General features: G+C 46.5%; 2 protein-coding genes across 3 annotated transcripts in view; one reads left to right on the top strand and one right to left on the bottom strand.

Annotated features, from left to right (window-relative positions):
• Positions 1-6,496: 6,496 nt before the first annotated feature.
• Positions 6,497-6,845, bottom strand: LOC102885942 (transmembrane protein 258). Its single transcript, XM_006916971.1, has one exon. It carries the CDS (start codon positions 6,838-6,840, stop codon positions 6,601-6,603), a length of 240 nt encoding a protein of 79 aa, XP_006917033.1. The 5' UTR covers positions 6,841-6,845; the 3' UTR covers positions 6,497-6,600.
• Positions 6,846-12,824: 5,979 nt separating this feature from the next.
• Positions 12,825-15,635, top strand: part of STMN4 (stathmin 4) — a 20,328-nt gene continuing 17,517 nt past the window's right edge. Inside the window, exon 1 of one of the 2 annotated variants that reach the window (XM_006916967.1) lies at positions 12,825-12,894. The gene's annotated coding sequence lies outside the window, so the exon portion shown is untranslated. The remainder of the gene's footprint in view (positions 12,895-15,635) is intronic. The other variant, XM_006916970.1, reaches the window with a different exon arrangement.

Genomic DNA, 15,635 nt, shown 5'->3' with positions numbered 1-15,635 from the left:
ATTCACAGGTGTGTGGCTGGAACTGGTGTGTGGCTTCTTTGGGGAGCCAAGTGTATTTTGCCGAAGCTCGAAAAGGAGTTCTGTGTGTAGGGTGGGTCTGTGTGTGTGGCAGCGGTGGGGCGCAGGAGGGGAGAGTGGTTCCCATGATGGGCCTTGAGGCCACAGAGAGATCTGGACTTTTTCCTGTCAGTGCTGGAAAGCCATGGAAAGTTTTAAAGGAGGGTCAAGGTGTGGTTAGGAGCATGTGCCCCCTCTCTCTCTTCCCCTGGCTCCCAGCCCAGTGAGGTTATTCTCTGTATGAGGAAAGGATGCCAATATTGGCCTCACTTTTACAGCTATAATACTCATTACTTAAAGAACTGCGGCCACACGTGGTCCCTGCAGGACCTGCCCAGCAGAGTCCTTGGGGAGCTGAGGGTATCGTTGGAGTCCTCAGAGCCTCAGCAACAGGATGATGTCATGCGCTATGTGACCTGAGTCCTCCTTCCCCCAGGGACAGTGTTCACTGTGCCTGTTACCAGTAACTCTCCCCCCAGGCAGAGATCATGCTCACAGGCTGAGGAAGGCCAAGGCAGGTGAGCTGAGATTCAGGCCGAGATAAAGGCCCCAAGATGGCTGTGCTGTTTTCAGAATGTTAAACATGGGGTTGATAGTGGCTTCCATTCTCTCCATTTCTGGATCAACTCTGTTAGGGAAATGGTAAAGTGACGCAATGGCAATAAGTCTTCTGTGCAAGACCTCTGAGTTGGGTCCTATTTCCTTTTGGCCCATTAGGCTACCCCTCTACTTTTGTATAGCCATTCTCAGAGTTCATGAAGGCAGACTTGAAATCTCAACCGGTTGAATTCTAATAGCTCCTGTGGGGCATAGGTGTTCAAAACTTGAAATGCATGATGATAAAGTAGTAAACGTTTGCTTTCATTGCTTTGGAACGAATCCATTTACTGCCTCTGTCCCCCAAAGTCCCTTTCTTCTTTGTTTCCCTCTTCCCAGGATGTTTGCGATACAATCGAGGCTCACAGTGTGCTGGGGTAATCCCCACTGTCTACACATGCATCTCTGTTGGAATTTACCACCCAGTCAAAAAAAGATGGGAGCAGACAGAGACAGTGCACTCTCTCACTTTTTTCTTCCCTTCAGACTCCTTAAGAGTCACTGTGATGTGCCATGAAGGGGACTTAGATATGACCCAGCTCAACCCCCTCAATTTTTAAGCTGAGAGTTTGAATCCCTACTTCCTTTCTCCATCCAGAGAATACCTAGCACGCCCCCTGCGTCTGTGATCAAACTCTTGTGTACAGATTGAGATTTGAAAGGGCAATTCATTCCTTATCATTTGTTCATGGTTTTTTCATGCCTTCCTTAATTTTGGAGTTTTTGAGACTCTGCCAGGCTCTGAGATCCTTGCAGAGGATAACAGACTAATAAGTCTTTGCCCTCAAGAAACTCACAATCCAATGGAGAGAAAGGTAAGCAAAATATATTGTGAATGTTTAGTGTCAATATTCTGCCTGAGGCCACAGAGGAGTGGGGTGGGATGGGGAAGGCAAGGGGTGTCCCATAGGAAGAAGGAAGGACTAGCAGGAAAGGGTGGGGCTGGAAAGAGAATGGGGTCAAACCTGTACTGTCTGCATTGTAAACTCCTCCAAAGCTTTTGTGTTCATGGACTTTGTTTCCACGGTATCAACCTACTCCTGGGTCCAGCACAGCCTAGAGTCTTGAAACAAGAACACCTGAATTCATCATCCTGTGGGTAGCAATGTGACCTTGGCCAAGTCAGATAACCTTCCTGAGCAATGTGACCTGGGCCAAGTCAGATAACCTTCATTTGTAAAATAATAATAGTTATTCCCAACATGTAGCTTTATTGTGAAAATTAAATGACTTAATCTATGTCAAGAATCTAGCAGAGTGCCTGACCCTTGTGGGAATCAGTATGTAGTAGCTGACACTTCTGTTGATATTATTTTAGGCTGAGACTCCAAGAAAATAGGGCCAACCACTCCCACATTCTAAAGAGAGGAGTGGGACCTGATGCAGGGCATGTAAAAGAGACTGGCAGTCTGTTTTCCAAACCTCAGCTGACCTCCCTTTTTCCCAATTTATAAGAGAAGTTGGGAAACCAAGGGCAGGCCTGGAATTAATAGAAGAATTTCTCTGAGGAGTGCTGTCAGGGTGCTGTGGGTCCCCTCTTCCCTCCCAATCCTCCCAGCCCCCCTCCTGTGCTTCCATGACCATGGGGAGTGAAGGACGTCCCTTGCTCTTACTCCAGGACTAAGGAAAGGAATTTCACCCGGACCACCTGGAATACTTCCCGTGTGACCTTTGGAGCTTGGAGGTCACAGTGGGCTGGCGTCTGACTAATGCCTGAGGAATTAGAGTTGGGGGCGGTTACCTGCTTTGATTGCAGAGTAGAAAGGCTGCTGCATCAGGTACAGCCTGCGCACGCCCAGTTTTGTCAAAACCTTGAAGGGAGAGGAGCCCCTTGAAGCTGGCATGGACTTACTTCCCCTACCCAGGGGCTGCTAGAGCCCAGAGCAATCAGCTAGAGAGGCGCCCACCCACCCACTGCAAGGGAGCTGCAAGTGAGAGATGCTGGAAATGGGGTATGGGAGGCTCTTCGCAAAACCCTCCAAAGTGCTCCGAGGGAAAGGTCAGCTCCGAACACCTGCAAGGCCAGAGCACCAGTTCCTCATCAGGACTGAGGCATCCTCAGAGCCCCTGCTTCTCCCACTCCCTTCTCCCACGCCATCATCCCAATCCAGCAGGAGGGGAAGAAAGCAAGGCAGAGGGGTGGAGAAGGAGCTGACTCTAGCCCCAAACACACTCAGGCAGGAGTGGGGAGAAAGTGGTAAATTCTAACAAAGTTGGAAATTTTGAAGGGACATACTAATTACCTGTGAGGCTGCTTTAGGAACTGAGAAGAGCATAAGCAGGAAATCGTGGGATCGGCCATGGTTTTCATCCAGGAATGATTGGTTGCCTCTCACAGGTCTTGCTTCTTCATCTTCACGATGATTTTATTATTAGAGTTCGCTGAATACACAACTCAGTAAAGCCAGTGCCTTACGCATGCTCATCACTCAGCCTGACATACTCTTCCCACTGCTGGCCTCCTAGCGAAACCCTGTTCCCTCATCCAAATGCAAGCCAACCATTGTCTCCTTTCAAGACTCTCTCTTTTAAAACTACCCACTTTCCTTTTGGGGAAAATGAAGGGTGTACCAGTTTGATTCCAGGAGGACAGTACCCAGCTTTGGTGGAAGACACTCTTTATAATTTCTTTCTTCTGCCATTCCCACAGAGTAGGTTTTTTTGTTTTTTGGTTTTTTTTTGTTAAATCACATTATTGTGATATAATTTACCAACAATAAAATAAACTCATTTTAAGTTCAGTGGGTTTTGACAAATACATTAACCCATGCCATCACTACCACCATCAAGATCTGGAACATTCCCATCACCCCAGAGTTCCCTTGTGCTCCTCCCCAGATAATCCTCATCCCCCACCCAGCCCCTGGCAGCCCCTGATTGCCATCCCATCACTGCAGATGAGATCTATCTTTCTTAGAATTTAGCATAAACGAAATCATACATGACAACCCAAGTTTAATTAAGAAAAATCTGTCTAGATAGGAAGCCAATTTCTTTCTAGAAAAATAAGAAAATCTGTTTAAAATGTGAGTTGTTTCCTTCTAACGAGCAAACCAATATTCATTCTTTCTAGAAAGTAAACACACAGAAATAAAATATTTTCTAATACATATTCAAGTTAGCTCAAAATCTCTGCCTCCTCCTTCAGGACCCACCTTTAATTTGTGTTTCTATTTTCTTCTGATGTCTTATTTATTTTGCAAGAATAATAAATAATAAATTAAATAATAATAATAAATGAAAATGCCATTGGCTTTCTGCTTTTGGGTATTTCTAATTTCCTTGGATTTTAGGATACAAATTGATTTTTCATGAGCTAATATATCTTCAAGTTTACTTGGTCTGAATTTGGCCTGTTTATTGGCCTATAATCCTATAATGGTTCTGAAGCCATTGAACGGAACAAGACTGAGCCTAACCTACGTAGTGAATGACAGTCACCCTGGCCTTTTGTCATTGTGGCGAGATATATGTGTTTCTTCCTGTTCCATCCTTCTTTTAAACCTACCTTTACAGTCTTCTAAGTCCCTTGAACATAAACTCTGCAGGGGAGAGCTAGTTGATCCTTTCCCCACTGTTTTCTCTGTGCTCCTGAGTGGAGCAAGGAAGGGACATGCCAGGAGGAGCCAGACGTGATGCCAGTCCCCTGGTAACAGCACCATCCACACACAGAGTAGCACATAGCAGGCAGAACGCAATGGCTGGCCAGCCGTGACCTTGACTGACGGGACAGGTGGCCCTCACATTTCCCAGCCCCCAACCCTTCTGACATCCTGTGTTTAAAGCATCCTTTTTAGCTCCTTCTCTGGGGGGTTCAACCTCTGGAAATTCTGCACTACGGAAGAAACAAGTGTAGTGCTAGAGGCCAAGATATGCATAAGACAAACACTCTTCCTGTCCCCAGTTTTTGTCTTTTTGTGAAACCCAATTCAAATGTTCTGCAGTTGGCAGTTACCTTTTGTTCAAAGGCAACGAGCACAATATTGCCGCTTTACTATTAGTCACTAACCTGGTTGGAGAACCCGTGTGGGATGTCTGCTCTGCTCTCTCTGTTCACAATGCCCACTCTGTGAACAGTACCCCTACTCCATGCAAATTCTCACTAGGCAGCCTACCCCCTGGCTAAAATCCTTGCCATCAGACACACATACCTGACTGAAATTGGGCCAGATGAGTTCTCTTGTCTGGACATTTGAACTTGGCATTGAAAGAGAGTGAGTTAGTCTCTCTGTCACCCCAAGCAATATGGGATGGCTATGGTGCTCTCAGAAAACAGAGAGTCTGTCATGGAGATGGAAGGAAATAGATTTGTGGATAGATGCAGAGGTGGACATGAGTGACCAAGTGGTGCTAGGGGCTGGACCCACATCCACATACAGAGAAAAGGAGAGAAGGAGACAGGGAGACTGGAAGAGAGGGAGCGGGGAGAGAGAGAAGAGAGAAGAGAGAAAGACAACTGCCCAGATTCTGTTAGCTCCCAGTTCCCAGTTCCAGTCCAGCTGTCCTTTCGTGTTGGTTTTCTTCGTGATGTCCCTGTAAACTTGAATGGACTTCCTGGTTTTGCTTAAGGTAATTTAGAGTAGTTTCCTGTTAATTTGCAGCCAAAAGACTCTGAATAAGATGCAACCTGCTACTAGGAAATGAAGCAGCACATAACCACATAACTGGCCCATTTCTGGGCTTGGGGACAATAAGGAGTCCACCTTTCTGGGACGGGAAGGAATGTTCATGGAACACAGACTGAGCAGCTGGTGACATTAAGGTCAGTTGTTTTGGGGACTTGGACAATTTACCTCCAGAGGCTGAGGCTTTAGAGGGCTTGAAAGGCCACCTTAAAGAATGTCCGACTGTGCCAGCCTCTCCCTGGGACTTCAGTAAGGTACATGGGAGACATGAACCAGTCTGAGGCACTTGGCTTAAAGTGAATAGGGGAAAACAGGTCAGTTATGCAATTCTGCTCCTGGCAGTTCTTTCTGCCTATGGTAGAGGAGCTGAGAGCACTTCGAGTTCATTCTCGAAATTCATCATAGGACTTATGGAGCTGCAATGCCTAATATTCTGTGCAGCCACCTATGTTGAGAACTAAATATGGCACACCAATTATGAAGCAGTGAGGTCCTGGCCATTGAAACAAGGACATCTGGGTCACATCAAGGTTGTTGGGGAACCTGATCCTTTGATGTTTTTTTCAAGTCTGTCTGCTGCATCCTCTTGCCAGACAGAGGTGACGATTCCTACCACTGTGCAGCACACTTTAAGACCAAGTTTGGGATGCCCTACTAGCCTAATGAGGCGAGGCAGACCCTAAGGTGAAACCCATGAGGCAGAAAATATGGGCAGGTGTCCTTCTAAGAGGCTGAAGCCCCTCAGACATCGCCCGTCTCTGCCTGACCAGCTTAGCAAGCTATCTAGAAAAAACTTCCAGCAAATCAAGACTCCCTGTATTAAATCAAAGGGCTGCCAATTAAGGTTTTACAAGCACTATGCTGCCAGGAAAATCTCAATCCTGGGAAACCGAGTCTTTGGACAAACCCAAACCACCGGCTTCTCAGTCCCTCGGGCAAGCCCAGGCCCAAGCTCAGAGGCTGTCAGCTCCATTCAGAAAGTGTCACATGCCCCACAACCAATTCCTGCCCAATCTCCTCCCCGGGTTGGCCCTAGAGGACCCTGGACAAGAACCTGGAGTAGCTACACTGGCTCACCAAGGAGCTTCTCCATGTGCCTGCAGGAGTCACCACACATAGCCACGAGCTTTGTCGGATACCAAGCAATCAACACGTGGCTGCCTTCTTGCAGGTCCTTTCCTCCGCCCCTGCCCCACCCCCACATGTCCACCTTTATTGTGAGCTGCATTTAGAGCACCTGGAACACTTCCAGCAACAGCAAAAAAATTAATTTACAAAAGCAGGGATTCAGTGAAGATGCCTGGTTGGAACCCTTGGGAGCTCATACATAGATGCCGACCCAGAGCAGCAGGAAGAGGACTCCAAAGCCCATGAAGAGTGACGCCACCAAGGAGATGAGGAGCTGTTTGTAGATGTCCCGAGTGTACTTGGTGGAGGTGACCTCATAAATGAAGAACCAGGCAGTGGAGAACATGTGAATGGCCCACAGCACCATGGTCAGATGGGGGAAGACAGCCAGGTTCACTGAGCTGGTGTATCTGCTCATGGCCTTGAGCTCCATTTTGCTGGGTGCTAGGTAATCCGTGGCTCTGCCTGGTCCCTTCCTTCTTAATTTTTATGGGAGCTTTGCGGCTATTGTCCAGTCTTTCTCCCCACGTTCTTTATCAGGTGGAATATAGATGTCAGATTTTATCATTCCTCCATAGACCAGACCAGCTGGGGACTGTCTTGAAGGAGAAAGGGCATGACTTAGGATCAAGGTCTCAATGAGGGGGAGGTGAAGGTGTTCGTGTTGGCAGGCAGGTCTGTGCTATGTGACCCCACTGCCATGGGACAAGGCATGGAATCCTGGCCCAGACAGGGATGGTTAATTTTGTTTTTCTGGGAATTTTGAATTGAATCAAAGAGAGAGCTAATGGATTTCCCTGTGTGGCTCAAGTACAAAGGATTCCAGTGATTGCCAGATGGCGACAGGATCCTTCACGGCTGTGAGGCAGCCACATGCACGGAGCAGCAGAGGGGCATCTACAAAGAGAAAGGAAGGAAGTGGCAAAGGGGTGGGGACCATAATTGCTTTCCTGGTTCTTGTTTCTTGGGAGGAGGGGTTCCGCCCTGCTTTGGGTTCCACGAAATATTCCTGACATTCCCTTTGCCTTAAAGAAAAAAAACTTTTAATTTTGAAATAATTGTAGATCCAGAAGAAGTTGCAAAGATAGCACAGAGAGGTCCCATGTACCCTTCGCTGTTTCTCCCATGGTTATGACTTACATAACTCTAGTAGGATTTCAAACCAGGAAATTGACACTGGTACAATGTGTGCCATTTATCACATGTGTAGATTGGTGTAACCACCACTGTAATCAAGATATAGAACTATTTTAGTCCATAAAAATCTTCTTACTGCTACTCTTATACCATCAACCCCCCTCCCACCGTCCCTCATTAACCACCATTAACCACTATTACGATTTAGGCAACTTCCCATTTGTTTTCCACCTCTATAATGTTGTCATTTTGATAATAGCCTATAAGTGGAACAGTTTGTGGCTTTTTGAGAATGGCTTTGTTTCCTCAGCATAATTTCCTTGAGATCCACTGAAGTTGCGTATATCAATAGTCCATTCACTGTTATTGCTGACTAGTATTCCATGGTATAGATGTACCACAGTTTGTTAAAACCATTTACCTGTTGGGACATTTTGGTTGTTTTGAGGTTGGGACTATTACAAATAAAGCTGCTATGAACATTTGTGTGCAGGCTTTTGTGCAAACATGTTTTCATTTCTCTGGGAATAATGCCTAGGAGTGCAACTCCAAGGTTGTATGGTAAGTGTGAACATGTTTTCATTTCTCTGGGAATAATGCCTAGGAATGCAACTCCAGGGTTGTATGGTAAGTGTGTGTTTTGTTTTGTTTTGTTTTGTTTTGTTTTGTTTTGTTTTGTTTTGTTTTTAAGAAACTGACAGACTATTTTCTGGAGTGGCTGTACCATTTTACATTCATGCCAACTATGTATGGGAGTTCCGGTTTCTCTGCATTTTCTCCAGCATTTGGTATTGTCGTTTTTTATTTTACCTGTTCTAATAGGTATATAGTGATATCTCATTGTCGTCTTGAATTGCATTTCCTTTATTGCTAGTGACATTGAACATATTTTTCATGTGTATATTTTCATCTGTACATCCTCATTGGTGAAATGTCTCTTCATATCTTTTGCCCATTTTTGCTGTGTGTGTGTTTACTGCCAAGTTTTGATATAAATTATCTTGTTTTGTTAACGAGTTTGAAATGGGCTTCTGTTACTTGCAAACCCATGGGTATTCTACTTTTGTCTTTAATGACCATAATAATAGCTAACATTTATTGAGCACAAACTCTGTGGCAGGCATGTAATTGACTTACAGTTTCAGCTCACTTCATATATGTTTTTATAAATGTCATGTGTTATTGTTCTAAATATTAACCACCATTACAATTTAGATAACAAATCATTGTCAGCAAAACAAATAGTTCTAGCAATCCAGCATTGCCTAAATTCGAATTGGCTGAATTTGTAATTCAGTTGATTGAAAAAATCTAGGCCGCTGATGTCACAAGAGTGCCACAAGTCACCATAGGGGTTTTTCAAGTAAAGTAACAGTGTTCACAGTTAAAAACAATGCAGAGTCCTTACATCTTTATTTGTCTTAAGTAAATATCTGACAATATTCAGTCCAACACACTCTACAAATATATATATATGCCCCAAACTTTAGTCTCATCCTGAAAAAAAAGGCAGAAAATAAGAATCCATTTGCTTTTTAATACAGTGAAAAAAATTCCATCGATGTGAATGAAGGAGATATACATGCAGTGACCAGATATTCTGACTTCCTGTGCAATGCTAGGATCGCATTTCCTGAGGTTTGGGGAGATCAGAGGTTTGTGAAGGGTCTCCAAGATGACTGTGCAGTTGGGCCTACAGCAAAACTGCTCCTGTGACAGACTGGGCCTATTGGGGACTGGGCTCTCTCTGCGGCCCAGGGGCTGTGAATGATTGTGAGTCATTCATTGAGCAGGGAGTGCCCTTGGATGCCTGGCTTCTGGATAATCAATCATTTATTGCTAGCGTTTGCTGTTGCTTCTTTTCACACTTCAAAATCAACAGGAGGATATAGAGTCTCCGTTTCCACACATTAGATAGTCATGTTTCCACCCTTTGAAGAATAAATGATGGTGTCCCCATGTGCAGCTAGGCAGCACATGGGATTCAGAGAATGGCCACACCTGCCCCCTCCCAATGTCATTGCCACAGTGCAACCTGAGCTGTGAAAGTTGGGTCAGCGGAACAAAGTCACAAGTCTGTGCATTGTGGACCTCATGTCCCTTTGACTAACGTCTAGCTGCTGCATTTAGATGGATTGATCACAGTCAGCTGGCCCACCCCACAGCTGTCTCAGCAGGTCCAGAGACAGCCTCTGCTTGCCGACCTCTCTCAGTGAACCTCGCTGCAACTTTGGACACTGAGGTGTGAGGAGCACGTGCTCATCTTCCTTTCCCTCCATCTGTTCCCTGGTCGTGCCCCGACCCCTCTGAACTTCCCAGCTTGATCTTGCTGATTTCTCTCTTGCATTTGTTCTCTCATCACCCTTTATCCCTTGAACTTAATGCTTGGCACACGTTTCTTTCTTTGTTTCATCACCATATTGCTTTATGCCACCTCAAGGAAGACCTGGGACGCTCCTCTCTGGTGAGACCCAAGGGGCCGTGGCTCTACTGCCTCTCCCTCTTCCCCAAAATATTTTTCCTCCTCTACAAAAGTTCAAATCTAGACTCACCACTCGACAGCCAGGCTGTTTTCAATTTACCTTTCCTATCTGACCCTGTAAATAGGGTGGCAGGCGAAGCTCTTTCTCATAGGGCTATTGTGAGATTTACGGATTATGTATTACCAGGGATCGTGGGGAGAGGGAAAGGGAGTTAGTTAGTATTTAATAGGTACATCGTTTCAGTCTGGGAAGAAGAGAAATTCTGGATGGCAGTGATGGCAGCACAACATTATGAAAAAACACATAATCTCCCATCACAGGCTAATACTCAGATGGTAGCTAGCTAATCCTGGAAATGAGGCGGCCCTCCCCATTATCCTTCTCCCCGACCCTGGTCTCTTGCCGTCCTGTCCTGTCTGTTCTCCCCATCCCAGCCCCACCCTCCTATCAGTCAGCTAGGGGGACATAGACAGAGTGCTCCCCTCCCCTACTAACACAAGATCTCTCATTGGCTGCCATCACCATGGCAACTCACTGTCTCCTCCTCCATCCACTCACTTTCCAGAGCAGGCAGATTTGTGGAGTTCCAGACTTCTCAGGGCTGGGAGGGAAGAGGAAAGAGAGATGGGGGAGGGGAGAGAGGCTCCCCTGACTGCAAAGGCAGCCACACAGTTCAGGTTTGCTTGGATTACGATTCCAGCCTGGTGTACAGTGTGGTCTCTGTTGTCTCCCCATGTTGAAAAACCATTCTGAATCCTTAAACATGCCTGATGGCCTCTGAAATGGGCCAGCTCAAGACCCAAGGGGCCTGGGTTAGTGGTATGTGGCAGGCATGACAGCGTGTTGTTCAAACAGAAGAACGGTTTCCTCCTCTGTCCTTGCAGCGCTGCTGGGAGATGACAAGACAGCCCCAGCCTGGGTGAGCTTCAAAACCTCCAAAGGCTGTTGCGGTTGTATATTATTCTGGCTACCCCGGAGTCATGTGGTTGGTCAGAGGGAGCAGCCCAGTGGGTACTCCCCCGCCTAATGTGAAGTGGGGGATTTGGAGATACACGTCCACATGAGACCCCTGGAGAACCACACAGGGCACTGGGCAGTGAGACACCAACCAGTGGGCCCCAGCCGTGGGGTGCAGGCCGGGGTCAGTGCCAGGGCCTGAGAACCTGCTGCCTTCTCAGCTGCCTGCGGAGTGACCGTACCACACTTCTTATACATGCACGAACTGTGGTGTGCAAATGCTCATTGCTGCTCTTGTAGTTTAAAAAACATAATTTAAAAGCATAGGCCGAATTCACGGTAACTTTTTGTCATTATGTGTGGTGATAGAGGGTGAGGGTCCGTGAAATCGAGTGTGGTTGAGAAAACCCTCCTGGAAAAGGGCGAGGCCCTGAAATTCTGACACATGCTATGACGTGAATGGAACGTGAGGACACTATGCTAAGTGAGACAAAGGATAAGCCAGAAACGAAAGGACAAATCATGTATGATTCCACTTGCATGAGGTAATATATGAGGTAATGAATTTGTCGGAATAGGCAAATTCATTGAGACAAAAAGTAGATTAGAGGTTGGGAGTGTGCGGGGAGAGTGATGGGGGGTTAGTATTTAATGGGTACAGACTCATAATTGGAAAGACGAAAAAGTTCTGGAGACAGATGATGGTGACAGTTGCACAACATTGTGAATGTATTTAATGCCACTGAACTGTACATTTAAAAATAGTAAAAATGGTAAATTTTGTGTTATGTATATTTTACTACAATAAAAAAATCCTCCTCCCCCAAAAAAGAGGGTGAGGCAAGGTTGGGCGGTGGAGCGGTCTGTGCCTGCCGTGGGAACGCAGGATGGAGGCCGCTCCCCGGGAAGCTCTGACAGGGAGAAGCATTCTGCAGAAGCGGGGCTCGCTCTACAGGCTGTCTTCCCTCCAACTGCCTCGCCCTGCCACCTCCGGCTGCCTGGCTAAGCAGTTTGAGAAGGTTACATCAGGGGCTCTCTGCCCCAACTCCCGGAGGGAACTAAAAGATCCTTTGGATGACCCATCACCCCCACCCCCTCCATCAAGATTCCACCTCCTTTAGGAATCTCTGGGGTAGTGATGACCCTCAGCTTCCATCACAATCTTCCTTCCTCTGGAAGGCCCAGGGGGCTGGCTGGGCTGTGACGACCCACCAGTGCCGGTCAAATAGCCACAGCACAGGTGTGGCCAACATCACAGTGAGGTGTTGAGAGGGAAGCCCTGCCCTCCTGGACCCCTGTGCTGCCCCCTCCCCAGCTCCAGGGTCTGGCGGGCCTGCAGCCCCTCCTTGCCTTGTGAGTCACTGTTCAAACCCACCAGCCCTTCTGACAATGCTGGAAACAGGCAGCAAGCCCTCTAGGAAGCTATTTTTAGGATTCATCTGTGCTTTCTGATTTCTCCCCTAGATTCCATATTCTCCCACCCCCAGATTTGAAAGAGCTAAAGATTTTGGAAATCATTCATCATTCCCCCTCTTCAGGTGCTCTCTCACTGGGTGGCTTAGCTTGCGAGCTGTGCCTTCACCCCCACCTTCCCGTACCACTCCCTCTTTCTTTCTTCATCCCCACCCTCATCCTCTGGTTCCCCAGCTCTACAGGCAGTATGGAAAGCAGGCTACTTGTCTGACATCATCTTCCACTCTCTGGCCTGCTAAGAGTTACTCACTCAGGCAATCCCTGCTCCACCAGAGGAGACCGTCCAATTGCCAAGCAACCTACTGTTGGCCAATCACAGAGCTCGGAGGTGATGTCATGGCAAGAGCTGAGCTGTGGTGCTGATGTGGAGAGAAGCCCAGGGTACCACTAATTGAGGGAGTGAGGAAGGGAGCAGCTCGCTTCTAACTGGACTGCAGGTAAGTAGAAATGAAATGCAAATTATTTGAGGCTTTTTAGACAAAAGAAAAAAAAAAAAAAAAACAGCGGCCCCAGAGAGGAGAAACAGCAGGGGTCTGGCATCCATTGTCCTGCCTTTTGGTTTTACTTAATCAATTAAACTTTGTCAATTCCTGGAAGAAATGGTGTGAGGAGAAAAGAATGGCTCGACAGAGAGGTGAGGATGAGCTACAGATGGTCCTTCTATGCCAGAGCTCAGGAGAGGGAGGACTGGCAGGAATTGCCTGGGTCAGATGTCTATTGTGTTTTTTCTGCATAAAATATGTTTTGTTGCTGAGGGAGAAAGGTTTTGTTTAGAGTCTGGCTTCCCTGGAGCTGGCTCCGACCCCCGGACCCCTTTCAAGCCAGAAGCTGCCCTGTGTGTTTTACATTTCCTTTCTCAGCCCCTTTTCCTCCTCTCCATTTCCCATTGTAGCATTCTTTTCTTTCTCTTCTGTCTGCACTGGGTGATTCTTTTCTCTTAGTTCTAAGGATGCAATGAGATCACTACCTCCTCTTCGCCCCGCCCTGCACTGAGGTCAACCTGATCTTACCTGGGGAGGGTGGCTGGCTGTAAATCTGCAACTGCCACGCCCTGGTCCCTGCCTATGGCTGAGCCAGGTCCCTTCTAGCTCAGCCAACCATCCTCGCCTGGAGTATAGGCACTGTCCTCTTCTCCTGCGGGACCTGGGATTTAATATCCAGCGGCCAGCTCTGTCCCCACGTGGTGGTGCTGTCTTTGTTTTATTCCTCCCAGGAAGACATAGGCAGGTGTGGAGGAGTCCTATTGTCCTGAAAAGGGGCAGGTCTTCAGAACCCCTTGAGGGGGACTCAGAAATATCAGGCAGCCCATGTTCAAACACTGGGTCAGGGTTACCCCATGTTTCAAGACCAAGAGCACAGCAGGAGGGACAGCCGGCTGGAGTCCTGCAGGGCAGCTGGCAGGTTGAAAAGGAAGGTGGGGGAATCAGCCTTTACTGTGGCTGAGGCCCCCTCTAGGGGGAGGCAACCCCTCCCACAGGCGGCGAGTCAGGGTGCTGGGGGAATGAGATCATCTGTCAGATGAGGAAATAATCACAGTGCCAGGCGAGCAGTGAGGAGGCAGAGGGGAAAGGAAAGGTCTGATCAGGGGAGCTCGCATATCCCAGAGGCCCTCTAGGACCAACCAACCCCCTCTCTTCAGTTCTCCCCAAACCCCCACCTTGCTTTCTGGAACTATGCCTTCACCCCTCCTTGAAGCCCACTTATCATCAACAGTGCCTGAGCACCTATCTGCGGGTCCCAGCCTTTTTGGGACAGGTTTGGAGTGGGTGAGGATCTTTAATTGCTAGATGGACCCACCATAGAGCATTGTAGGCAGTGAGTTTCCTATCAAGGAAGGCATTCAAGCAGGATCTGGAGGACTGCACAGCAGAGTGGCGAGGGAGATTTTTGCATTGTGTTGGAGACTGGTCTAGATTATGTTTTTCAAACTGCAGATTGAGATCCGTAAGTGGATTGCGAAGTCAACTTGTGGATTGTAACAGGTTTTTTTTTTTTTTAATAAGATGTCATACAATAGTTTAGAAAAAAAGTCAGAACATATCCCATTTAGTAGAGTAAATGATGTTTCCTATTCCATTTTTGTTATATATTTTCAGGTATATATTTATGTTTATATTTCAGTTATGTGTATATTCATGTGTATGTCTGTATGTGTGTATGTATCAGTGACTACGTATGTGTGCATCTGTGTGTGTATATATCAGTATCATCCGATTCATACCGAGTTATTATATAAAATGTAATTCTTTATTGTGGGTTCCAGTAATAAAAAGGTTTGAGTTCTGAAACACTGGACTAAGAAACCTCTAATTCTTTTTTCTAACTATAAGACTTATCTGTATAAGCCTATGGATAACTCTTACTAGACTGTGGGCTTCTTTTTTTTCATTTAAAAACTTTTAATTGTGGTAAAAAAAAAACATATAACATGAAATTTATCATTTTAACCATTTTTAAGTGTGCAGTTCAGTAGTATTAAGTACATTCACATTGTTGTACAACCATCACCACACTCGTCTCCAGAACTTTTTCATCTTTTCAAATTAAAACTCTGTACCCATTAAACAACAACTCCCCATTCTCTCCTCCCCCAAGCCCTGGCTGCTACCACTCTCTTTCTGTCTCTATGAATTTTACATATACATGGAATCCTACAGTATTTGTCCTTTTGTGACTGGCTTATTTCACTTAGCCTAGTGACCTCGAGTTTCACCCATGTTGTAGACTCTGAACTTCTTGCAAGGAAAACTGCCTTGTTCATATGTGTCCCAATACCAGCTACCAATAAGTGCCCCAAATACAAGTATTATGTCAAATGGAAAACTGCATCTCTTTAGGGAGATACTTGTTCTAAGGAACCCATCAAAGATAAATAAATCTGGTATCCTGAGCAGACTGTTGAGCAGACACAGTATTGATGGGTGGGGTGGGGGGGGTGCGGTAGTGGGAGTGTCTTGCATTTTTTGTTTAATATCTAGGTTTCATATGGCTCCATAAAAAAAAAAAAATCCAAGAGCCAAGTGAGGTTGGCAGCCCTCTCTCATTCAGCCAGGCCATTTTAACCACATTCGCCCTACGGGACAGAAGTGGGCCGGCTTATAAGTTTTAAAATAGAGCAGCGAAGATTGACGAACTGAGATCCAGAGAGTAAGGCAGTGGAACAGGAATGAAAGACAGA

Source organism: Pteropus alecto, unplaced genomic scaffold, assembly GCF_000325575.1.
Source record: "Pteropus alecto unplaced genomic scaffold, ASM32557v1 scaffold166, whole genome shotgun sequence".
NCBI lineage: Eukaryota > Metazoa > Chordata > Mammalia > Chiroptera > Pteropodidae > Pteropus > Pteropus alecto.
Note: the sequence above shows the minus strand (reverse complement) of the source record. Positions and strands in the feature narration are given on the sequence as shown.